Raw genomic sequence first — 12,312 nt, 5'->3', positions numbered from 1 at the left:
TCTGGTTAGCAGTCAAATGCCTTATGCACTATGCCACCAGAGCTCCTCAATACCCATTGTTGTTGTTGTTATGTGCCATCAAGTCGGACCCGACTCATAGTGACCCCTCCTTGGGTTTCTGAGGCAGTATCACTACGGAAGTAGATTGCCCCATCTTCCTTCCAAGGAGCGGCTGTCGGTTTGAACTGCCAGCCTTCTAGTTAGCAGTCAGGTGCCTTAGGCACTATGCTACCAGAGCTCCCTCTTTACTCATAGCTTCTTATAAAAAAAGATTCCTTTCAACTGGAACCATTCCATTTGGAGTAACAAAATACTTCTTACTCTAGTCACAATACTGTATTCCAAAAGGGCAAGGTCTGGGAGAGTCATGGTGTAGTTGTGTCTTTGCTGTTTCCTCTGGACTCCTACAAGTATTTGTATGGAGTGTGTGTTTACATGTGCTTGTCTGTGTATATGTGTGCATGGTACATCTAGGACATTTTCAGCAGCCCTCCAGGCACATAGTAAGCATGAAAGTAAGTTTTTGGCAACTGCTAGGCTGATGTCAAATTGAATTTATTTTTCTTTCACTGTTACTGCAGAGCTATGCTGTGGCACCCTCTCACACTTCTGCTACTTTCCACCCCAATTTAAAAGGGGAAGATAATTCATAATATGTAATTGTTGATCATATGGTGCCTGTTGGTATCCCAAATTTTTAGATATTGTGACTAAAAAAAATAAACTGAGTTGTCCAGATTGCAATGTGAAGCCAGGTTGGATTTTATTTTCACTCATTGATTAAAACTTATTTCATCTATATATCATGTGCCCTGGGAAGGTTGCCCATAATACAATATCTTATTTTATGCTTATGAAAAATGTAGATATTTTAATAAATCTTTGAACTTTCTGATCCTCAAAAGAAAAAAAAAAATGTCACATTGAATCAAGCAGCTGAAAAGAACCTTAAGATCTAGTTCATTTTGCTCATTTAATAAAGAGAAATTTGTTATATCTTTTAAAAAACTCAAATTTCAGTTCTTAACAAATCACATTCTGGAAAGACTCATGAACAAGTCATACTAAAATGCATTTTTTCTCTTTTCCTTTTATTTAGCCATAATTGTATTTATCTTTTGTAGATATTCTTCACTTCAAGGATTGTATTTTGATAGTAAAAATAAGATTAGCAACTATAATCTGATAAAATAGAGCAAATATCCAACCCTTAGAAGCCATTTCTTAAACACGATGTTTTAAAACAAAAAGAAAACGTATTTTATAAGCACAGGGAAAGTTAATATTTAACCCACTTTTGAGAAAATAGAAAACTTTACAGAGAAATAAAATATTCTAAGCAGGTTTTTCCTTAGGTTGGATTTGAATCTACTGCTTTTCAACTTATGGACATTGCTGCTGGAACAAGCCATGTTGTGATTTCTAGGAGAGGTACATACGGCTCTCTCACAGTTGTCTGGACCACTGGATATGCTCCTGGGTTAGAAATCCCTGAACCCATTTTTGTCGGCAACATGACCCCCAAACTGGGTGAGTTGTAATTTTTCTCTGATTGGCTCCATAGAACATGGAGGTGTGTGTAATTGGCAACTAATTTTCTTGGGACATACTTACCCTAGACCCTGCAATGGTTGTCTTCTAGTATAAAAAGTAAATCCATTGCTGTTGTGTTGATTCCAACTCATAGAGACCCAATGGAATAAAATGGAATTCCCACATAGGGTTTCTAGGGATGTACATCTTTACAGAAGCAAACTGCCACAGCTTTCTCCCTTGGAACGAGTGGTGGGTTCAAACCACTGACCTTTCATTTAACAGGCAAGGGCTTAGTTCTTGCACCACCTGGCCTTCTTGTCTTCTAGTGTCATGAGTCCGAATTGCCAGGTTGAGGGCAGTAGTGGTCCAGTGGTAGAATTCTTATTTTCCTGTGGGTGATCTGGGTTCAGTCCCTGGCCAGTGCACCTCAAGAGCTGTGACTCATCTATCAGTGAAGGCTTGCATGTTGCTATGATGCTGGCACTTCAGAATAATACAGACCAGGGAAAAGGCCTGCAGTTCTTCTTGCCCAATGAAATCCTTATGGGAAACAGTGGTCTGATCCTGCTGTGCATGAGGTTGCAATGAGTTGGAGGATGACTTGTGTGATTTTATACTTATTTATACAATCTTTAAAAGTTCAGTCAATTTATTAACAAGTTGTATAAACTAATGTAACAGGAGTTCCCAAACAACAGATTGACATCTTCAAGCCATTTCCCCCCCTCTATTCAGGTGTTTGAGCTTTCATAATAATTTTTTTTAAAAATAATGAAAAGTAAAGTGATTAGTACAGTGAATACCTATGAACTCACCAATTAAGCAATTGTTAACATTTTACCGTATTTATGACATTTTTGTCTGAAGTTATTTAAGGTAAAATATGTATATTAGGATACATCACCCCAAATGACTCTAATATGCACCTCTGAAATATATGCTGATACCAGAATTCAAACGAAAACCTGCCTAACACCTCTTTCCATTACTGGATTTTGTAATTGAAAGAAAAAAATAGATAAATGCAGGCAGACAGGTTTGAGGCAAGGTTTGTGTGGTCTAGAGAGCTTTCTGTAAATTAAGCTCCTCTCCACTCCAAAGCTCTCATTTTTAATTTAATCATGTACTTTATATTAAAAATGAGAGTTTTGTGGGAGAGAGGTAACTAAACTTAAACAAAGCTCTCTAGACCACACAAACCTTGCCTCAAACCCTGTCTGCCTGCATTTATCTATTTTTCTTTCGATTACAAAATCCAGTAATGGAAAGGGAACTCAGGTAGCATAGTGCCTAAGGCTAACCAGAAGGCTGGCAGTTCAAACACACCAGCCACTCCTCAGAAAGAAGGTTGGGCAATCTACTTCTGTAGTGATATGGGCCTTGGAAACCCAAGGAAGGGTCACTTTATCTCTTGTTGACTGGAAAATAATTTTGGAAAAGAAACTGTTTTACCACATTTTTTATGACTTGAATCCTAATGTAAGAACTAAAATGTGATAATTTTCCTTTTCATATTTGCTTTCAGGGAACCTTTCATTTTCTCATGGTGAACAGAGTAAAGGAGTTGTGCTGTGGACATTTCCAAGCCCTGGTCGACCAGAGGCCTTTGTCATTCACCTATCAGGAGTGCAGAGCAGTGTACCAGGTGGAGCTCGACTTCGGTAAGAGCAACCCAGTTCTCAGCTAAGAAGTTCTCTGAGCAATATGTTATCTGCGATGTATTGGTCAAGAAAGAAAATGTCACAAGGATCTCTTTCCTAAAGGCAAATACGGAAGCAATTTTAGTGTAAGGGAGAGCGGGCTCAGCTTTAATCACCTGCATTCCAAAGATACCTTGGAGAGGGGATGACTTTCAAGAGTCCAATACTCAGTGCTGACCTTCAAGAAAGTTTATATTGATCTCTGACTCAGGAGAATTAGTCTGGCGTGAATGAAGAGCCTCTGGGTGGTACAAAGAGTTAACGTGCTCAGCTGCTAACTGAAAAATTGGGGGCACAGTTCCACCCAGAGTTGCCTCAGAAGAAAAGCCTGGTGATCTGTTTCTGAAAAATCAGCCATTGAGAACCATATGGAGTGCAGTTGTACTCTGACACCTGTGATCGCCATGGTTTGGAATCGACTCGGTGGCAACTGGTGCTGTTTGTTGTTAGGTGCCATTGATTTGGCTCCAGCTCATAGCAGCCCCATGTACAATAAAGTGACACTGCCTGGTCCTGCACCATCTTCATAATCCTTGCTATACGGGAGCCCCTTGTGGTACAATGGGTACTAGTAGCTTTTATAATACTGATCTTAATAAATTAATGTGACACTAAAAAAAGTTTTACATCACTTGTAATGTTTTAAATTATTCTCTGTTTTTCCCCCTCTCAATTGGAGGAAGGAGAGTCTGAAATAACTGTCATCTGCACATGGTCATTTATACACAGGTCATTACATGGGTCTCTCTACAGGTATCCATTATACATTTCAAAAATAGAGAACCCTGCTTTTGGGGAGCTTGCGGATTATAATATTATGGGCTACTGGAAAAATAATTATAATAACAGTCAGCTAATCCATGCCCAATCCCTGTGCTTTTACTATCTCATTTTTACCTAAAAGAGACCTAAAACACAGAAAAGCTAATTAACTTTCTTGAGATCACATAGCTAGTAAATGAAGAAGTCTGGATTTGAATACAGGCCATTTATCTCTAGCATTTATGTTTCTAACTATTAGCCTAGTGTTGTGGTTAGGGCCTTGGGCTGCTAAGCAAAAGGTCAGCAGTTCAAATCCACTAGCTGCTCCACTGGAGAGAGATGAGACAGTCTGTTTCCATAAAGATTTACAGCCTGGGAAACTCTGTGGATGGGAAACCCTGTGGGGATTGCTATGAGTCAGAATTGACTAGATGGCAGAGGATGTTCTATTTGCATGATTCAGTGATTATTTTGCAATAACTTTATTTTCTGAAAAGAGGGAAAATGTGGAGCATGTTAACAAGGGATCATAGAGCTGGAAAGTTGATAGAAATTTAGAAAAAAAAGCAAATTGATAAAGATTTTATTTTTATTGTTTTAATTTTTCCTTTATCTAGCATGAGCTTGACAGAATAGCAGAGGACAGGCCTGAGAGACATACTCATAGATTAGTCCTGACTCTACCACTTACTTGCTGTGTGACTTTGAGAATGCTACTTGATCTTTCTGTACTTCAGTTGCCTTATTTGTAAAATGGAGAAAATGTGTGGGTAAAACTAGTTTATGTTCGAGTATCCATGTTTGTGTGTGGGGGACGTGGGTACTCAATATTGAATATGGTTTTATATTCTATAGAAGCCATTTAAACAATGTTTGGTCGCAGAATATATTTCAAGGTCACAAGGTCAAATGCCTTTAACAACAAAAATAATGGCTGTTTCATAACGCTTACCCTAGGCCAGGCATTATTTTTCGGTATATACTGTTCTTAACAACGACTTTATAAGGTAGGTAGTATTATTAGTCCCATTTTATAGATGAAGATATGGAAACACAGATAGATTATGTAACAAATGCAATGTCACATAGCTAGTAAGGTTTGGGTTCATGATTTGAACCAAGGTTGTCTTGGCCACTGTCTGCACTCTTAACCAATATGCTATATGCTACGTGATGGATGTTTGACAAGAGGGAATGATAAGGCCTAGGGTACTCTCCCTAAAGGCATTCAAATTTAGAAAAAGTAAGCTGTTAGTGAAGAAAATGTGTCTGAGGTCTGGATTAGGATCATGGGCCACAGGTTGTAATCTCTGACATAACTAGTTGCTCCCAACAGAAATCCATAAGAAAAAAAGTTAAGGATTAATCATTAGATCATGGATATTCCAATTTATAAACTTTTAGCTATATCTGTGTGAAGAAATAGTTCCATTACTATCATGGTAAGAGGAAGCAAGGATTTTGCTCCCAACAGGAGCAACTTTTTCTATTTGGTAGATGAAAAAGCTGAATAAATCTGGAGCTCTGAGTTTTTGGTACCCTGTGTACCAGTCAATGATAACAGAGAGCCTGATATTTCAAATCCTTCAGAAAGCTGCTCTGGGATGAGTGGGCAAGCAGACTAGAAACCTATGTGTTCTTCACTTGTTAGGTTCCGTCACTCACTGTTGCAACACAAGCTCCTGTTCTTAACATTTTCTGTGCTCTGGTATTTTCATAATAGGTTCATGATATTTGAAAAGTCATGTCATTTTTAAGATGTTGCCTTCATGAACAACGTTTTAAATAAGGAGTATTCCTATTATTCATGAATTCTTTCACGCTTTATTTTTTTTTTTCCCCAGATCAGGTTTCACGGTTGCTGAAATTGAGCCAATGGGAGTCTTTCAGTTCTCCCCTAGTTCAAGAAATGTCACTGTGTCAGAGGACATACAGATGACCAGATTACATGTACAAAGACTGTTTGGGTTCCACAGTGATCTTATTAAAGTTTTCTATCAAACAACGGCAGGAAGTGCAAAGCCATTGGAAGACTTTGAGCCTGTTCAAAATGGGGAACTACTTTTTAAAAAATTCCAGGCTGAGGTTGATTTTGAAATAACCATTATTAATGATCAGCTTCCTGAGATAGAAGAAATTTTTTATATCAATCTAACTTCAGTAGAAATTAGGGGGCTAAAAACGTTCGATGTTAGCTGGAAACCACGACTGAATCTGGATTTTAGTGTTGCAGTGATCACAATATTGGATAATGATGGCCTGGTAGAAGTGGATGATTCTCTCTCCAAGACAACTGTGGTGGGAGCCACAGCTCTCATTCCTATAGAAACTGACTCTACTACACACCCTGACAGAACTAAGATAACTGCCATTCCACAGCCAACCGAAATGGTTTCCGTTGCTCCTGAGGCAACTGGTACATCTGCCATGCCTGAGAAACTTGTCACCCTTCCCGGTACATCCACTATGTCTGAGAAGCCTTCTGTAGACACTGTAACTGCTGATGTTTCTATTCATGGAACATTTAGTCTTGGGCCACCTATTATTTACATTGAAGAGGAGATGGAGAATGGCACATTCAATATTGCCAAAGTTCTTATCCGAAGAACTGGTGGATTTACTGGCAATGTCAGTGTAACAGTTAAAACCTTTGGGGAAAGACGTGCTCAGGAAGAGCCAGATGCATGGCCCTTTCATGGTGTCTATGGAAGTTCCAACTTAACATGGGCAATTGAGGAAGAAGACTTTCAAGAACAAACTCTTACCCTTACATTTCTAGATGGAGAAAGAGAAAAAAACATATCAGTTCAAATTTTGGATGATGATGAGCCTGAAGGACAGGAATTCTTCTATATATTTCTCACAGATCCTCAAGGAGGAGCGAAGATTGTGCAAGAGAAAGATGATACTGGCTTTGCAGCTTTTGCCATGGTCATTATTACAGGTATGTATTTGAAGTGATAGAGATAAAAATATGCTTTTTTTGTGATGTAGAATTTGGAGTAAGATCAGTGTAGCTGAAGTGTAATCAAAAGAGGGCAAATTATTTGAATCACTCATACAAATTCATTAACACATTCTTTTCTTCCTTTAACATGGATTTATGACAAGAACTAATGATTTTGTGTTGAGGATCCAGCTAGAATTTAATGGATTGTAAATGTTACTTAGCCCAGAGCCAGATGTATAATCTATAAATCCATACTTATCCAATAAAGGAAAACCTTAAAAATATTCAAGTCCAGTTTTTCTTCTGCAAAATACTTAATGGAATCATTCAGACACATGCTAATTTGTTCTATTTTGAAATGCTATTCTAAATTTTCTAACCATTTTCAATAAATTCAAAGATCCCATTGTCAGAAAATTCTTTGTAATCATTATGAAATAGATTAAAGCTGTTTCCTTCTCTTCTGCTTCTGACCCAATGAAGTTTATATATCCACTGTACTATTTTATTACAATTTATATATTGCATAGTTTAAAAATTCAATTATTTAAGAGCTCCTCATACATATTATCTTACATTAATAATTTGAAGTTTTCCTCTGAAATCATATGGTATTTCCATAAGTGATAAGGCTCAGCTTATCAATATGTTACATTAATTAGGTACTGAAAGACCATCTTATGATTTTGATATACTCTTCTATATAAGCACTCATGAGTTCTACACAGTGGTTTAGAGTTTCAGATGACATTGTAAACAGCATGAGGCCCATGGTTTTGTCCCAGATTAGCCATTAATTGGGAGACCTTGAAAAAGTCATTTAGTGTCTATGCTTTATTTTCCTTTCATGAAATGAAAGTTTTAGAATAAACATCTTTGTAATCGACATTTAGGATTCAATGGTTTCTAGAATTTTAACTTTAATTTAGGCAATCAATATAATTTTGCAATATTTTAGCATCCTATTTATATTATTTTCTAACTTTATGTCAGTTGGAATTCATGTCATTTATTCTTACAGTTCATTTAAAGAGTTTTCAATTCTAATTCTATTCTACAAATTTATTAATTCTGATTCACATTGACTTATTGTAGTCTACATGTTTCCATTGAAATAATTTTATCCCTCAACAGCCCCCTCTCATCCCATGACATAGATCATTATATTATTTGAATATGACCAAGGTGTCAGTCAAAATATTTAGCAATTAGTTTGGCTCAGGCACAGACCAATCAAGATGGTGCTGGACACTCCTTGTGGTGTCATGATTGGTCAGTAACTCCACTGGTTACTGGCTCATGAGGTGATCTTTTGGTCCTTGCCAGGATAGTGGCAGAGAGTACTTTAGAGTCTTGGGACAGCAGCTATGTAAGAAATGGAATGGAAGTATATTTTTATATTTTATCAGTATGGCATATCAATACTTGTCTATACATCAGTTTCTAAGTATAACTCACCAGGCAAATATCCACTCAGCTGACTGCTGTGAGGTCCTCACTAGACCCTCTAATGTTTATCTTCTCTATTTAAGGTGATCCCTGTATAAGGAGCTCTGGTAGCATAGTGCCTAAAGCACTTGACTGCTAACCAGAAGGCTGGTGGTTCAAACCCACCAGCCACTCTTCGGGAGGAAGGTTGGGCAATCTACTTCTGTAGTGATACCGCCTCAGAAACCCAAGGAGGGGTCGCTATGAGTCAGGTCTGACTCGACAGCACATAACAGCAACAACAACAGTGGGTTCGATGCTCAAAGCATTTGGTGGCTAACTTAAAAAAAAAAAAAAAAAAAAGTGTTGGTAGTTTGAAACCACCACTCACTCCATAGGAGAAAGATGAAGGAGTATATGCTTCCATAAAGATTTACAGCCTTGAAAACACTATGGGGCAGTTCTCTGTCCTGTAGTGTTGCTGTGATTCAGAATTGACTCAATAGCAGTAGATTTGTTTTTTTGGATATAAAGTGAATTGATCAATATGGCAAATGATATCACTCTACCATACCCAAGTCTTAATGTCACATGATACAATTTACCTGATGACATCACCAGGGACATTTGCACTGTCTTAATACCCTAAGAGAAGTGGCAATCTGCTTCCATGAAGACTAAACAAAAAACAGAACAAAACAAAACAGAAACCATGAAGATTACAACCTTGAAATTGCTGTGGAGAAATTCTCCTCTATCCCATGGGGTCACTATGAGTTGGAATTGACTTCATGGCTATGGGCTTAGTGTTTTTTTGGTTTGTTTGTTTGTTTAGTTTTTGGCTTAATATGCTAAGTAAAGAACTTCCCATTACTCTGCCTGTGAATGCGCCCCTTATCTTCGCTCTACCTTTTTTTTTTCTTTCCGTAACATAATAGTTAATCATCATTAATGATTCAGATTTCTCTTATCTTAACTAATCTTCATAATGTTTTCCCATTTAGATTTTAGAAGAAAACTTCAAAATAAATCAGGGAAGAAATAGTTTATTTACTTTTAGTTTTGATCACTTCCATATTAGAAGTCTTGAATTATCTTCTAGAAATTTGACATCCAATTTATTATTGTGGATGTGGAAAGGGAAGTATTATTTTATTTAGAACCATACTAGTTGCTGTTGCACCAGTGGAAAGCATGAAGGGTCTACTTGTCAGAAGCGTATATTCTTCTTGTAGAGTTCACATTTCCACCAAGATGACTAGAAAACAATTGCTGCTGAAAAGAAAGAGTTGACTTCAGGTGCTAAGTTGACTACTGTGATTAATTGGTCACAGTGATTAATTGGTGAGGGTGAGGGTGGGCCACTTGGTTAAGACAAAACACAATGTGAGACATTAGGAAAAGTGTGCTTCGTCACATGCATGTCCCTAATCGACTGGTGCCACAGGAACTCACACTTTACACCTGAGAAATAGGCCCAGCGCTAGTGACTACTGGTTAAGTGGCACAGTTAAGTGATTTTCTCTTTCTTAACTTAGGAACCTCAGGAATCAGATTTCAGGGTAATTAAAGTAGTTTTTAAGAGTGATTCCTTTATGGTCATTGCCTCATTTTCTTCATATCATAGTGCCTTTAACCTTAAGTGTTGCTCAGGGGAGTTTCTGAACATAGTAAATGGGAGCTCTGGTAGCATAGTGCCTAAGGCGCTTGACTGCTAACCAGAAGGCTGGCGGTTCAAACCCACCAGCCACTCCTCGGAAGGAAGATGGGACAAGCTACTTCTGTAGTGATACTGCTTCAGAAACCCAAGGAGGGGTCGCTGTGAGTCGAGTCCGACTTGACGGCACATAACAACAACAACATAGTAGTAAATACCACAGTTACTGCTTTTGTGGGACTTATATTCTATGAGGAAATACAGACTATAAAATATAAGTATATATCAAATGTCAAGTACCAAATTCAACCTCTCATCAGAGAAAGATGACTATGTGTGTGACAGGTAGGCAGTAGAAATTGAAGTTTTCTTTCTTCTGGTCTTCTGTGCTCAAGGTGTTAAGACCTGTTGCCATCATGTACATGCTGACTTATGGTGACCCCATGCATTACAGAGTAGAATTGAGCTCTGTGGGGTTTTCTTGTAATATATATGGACAAAGATCATCAGGTCTTTCTTCTGAGGCTCCACTGAGTGGGTTTGAACCACCAACTTTAAAAAAAAAAATTCTTGTGTTTTGGGTGCAGATTTACAAAGGAGATTTGTTTTACTCTCAACAGTTCATGCACATTTGGTTTCATGGCCCTGATTATAATCCCAACAATAAAAAGCTCTCCTCCTATCTTCTCCCTGTGACTACCCCTTCCCTTTAACCTTCTTATCTAAGCACTCCTGTCTGTCCAGTTTTCCCTCTACATGAATGCTGCCCCTGTGGTATCCCATGGCTGCTTGCTCTAAGGAGTGCATCTCCCTAGGGTAGGTGGGTACATCTCCCTGGGATAGATGTTCTATTTGTATGTCTTTCTACTATTTGGCTGAGAGCTAATCCATGGAAGTGAGCCCAGTTCCAGGCCTGAAGGATAACCTGGGGCCATAGTCTCGGGGGTTCCACTAATCTTTATCCGACCAGTAATTCTGGTCATTTTTGTGTTTTTGAATTTTGTTCCACGTTTTTCTTCCCACTCTATTCAGTAGCTCCAATTTTTATCCCTTTGTGAGTAGTTGGCATCGCCCAGACGCCATCTAGTTCTGGTCTCAGGGTGATACAGGCTGAGGTTCTCATGGTCCATTAGTGCCTTGGACTGTTTCCAAGTGTCTTTGATTTTCTGCACTCTTCTTTTCTGGCTGAAGAGAGACCAGTGGTTGCCACTTAGATAGCTGCTTGGAAGCTTTTAAGGCTGCAGTCACTACTTACTGAAGTAAGATGCAAAACAATATTTTTGTATACTATGTAATGCCAGTTGCGTTTGATGTCCCCCACAACCATAGTCCCCAGCCTACAGGCCTAGTGACCCGCTTCCTCAAGGTGCTTATTTGTGGCTAAGAAATTATCTTAACTTTGCCTCCTGTTACTCCATATGGACATTTTTAAAACACATGCAAATTCTTAGGTAGGGACCTCTTAAAGTGTTAGTTCACTTAAATGTTATCATTTTTATTCTAGTTTATTTTCAGTAAAGATCTTTAAGAATTGTTGCTCCCCATCTACTCATTTATTAATTTCTCACCTTCCCACCATCTGGAGAGTTTAATGTTGCATTGGAGATCTTTTACATTCTTAAATGTACTCTCCATTTTTTCATTAAGGGAGTGATCTTCAGAATGGCATTTTAGGATTCAGTGAGGAGTCCCAGAGTGGACTAGAACTGACTGAAGGAGCTGATAAGAGAAGACTGAATCTTATTGTCATAAGGCAGCCAAACAGGTATGTATATACATTTAGAAGACATACCATTCTGTGTACCCACTCAGTATCTAATTAGAGTTCAAGATGCTAGAGGTAGGATGAAAAGTTGACAGAAGAAAGCATAGGTGCTTGAACAATTTCTCTTAGAAAGATCAGCACAAGGCCAATCCTCGTGAGCCAGAGGTTAAAGATGTCCCAAATGTCCAAACTGCTGTGCCACTCCATCATTTCAGACACTGATTCCTCCCCTCAATAATATCCCTCCTGTTTTAGGATTTTGTATTTTGTTGTAATGTCTCACAGAAGTCACAGACACTGAAGGGATTGTCTCATGAAGTGGTGGTGGAGGCTGGGAGGCTGGCAGGCTGGCAAGTCCCATGTCTGTAAGTGGGTCTGGAGGATCCTCCCAATTCTCAGGATTTGATGAACCTAAATCAGCAGATCAGGTGATGGCTGCTGTACCAAATCCAGGGGTCAGATGATGATGAGCAAAAATGCAGAACCAGAGCAAGAGAGAGAGAGAGAGAACTTT

General features: G+C 38.4%; 1 protein-coding gene across 1 annotated transcript in view; it reads left to right on the top strand.

The window, feature by feature from the left end:
- The window catches only part of ADGRV1 (adhesion G protein-coupled receptor V1), a 947,781-nt gene that overhangs the window by 296,529 nt on the left and 638,940 nt on the right, over positions 1–12,312 (top strand). The window contains exons 71-74 of the mRNA XM_007943393.1: positions 1,356–1,530; positions 3,062–3,197; positions 5,843–6,942; positions 11,681–11,798. Coding sequence (XP_007941584.1) covers positions 1,356–1,530; positions 3,062–3,197; positions 5,843–6,942; positions 11,681–11,798 — 1,529 coding nt within the window. The remainder of the gene's footprint in view (positions 1–1,355; positions 1,531–3,061; positions 3,198–5,842; positions 6,943–11,680; positions 11,799–12,312) is intronic.

The sequence above is a fragment of the Orycteropus afer genome, unplaced genomic scaffold (assembly GCF_000298275.1).
Source record: "Orycteropus afer afer isolate SDZICR_OR568_19922 unplaced genomic scaffold, OryAfe1.0 scaffold00105, whole genome shotgun sequence".
Lineage (NCBI taxonomy): Eukaryota > Metazoa > Chordata > Mammalia > Tubulidentata > Orycteropodidae > Orycteropus > Orycteropus afer.
The sequence above is the reverse complement of the archived record's forward strand: the minus strand, read 5'-3'. Positions and strand labels throughout refer to the sequence as shown.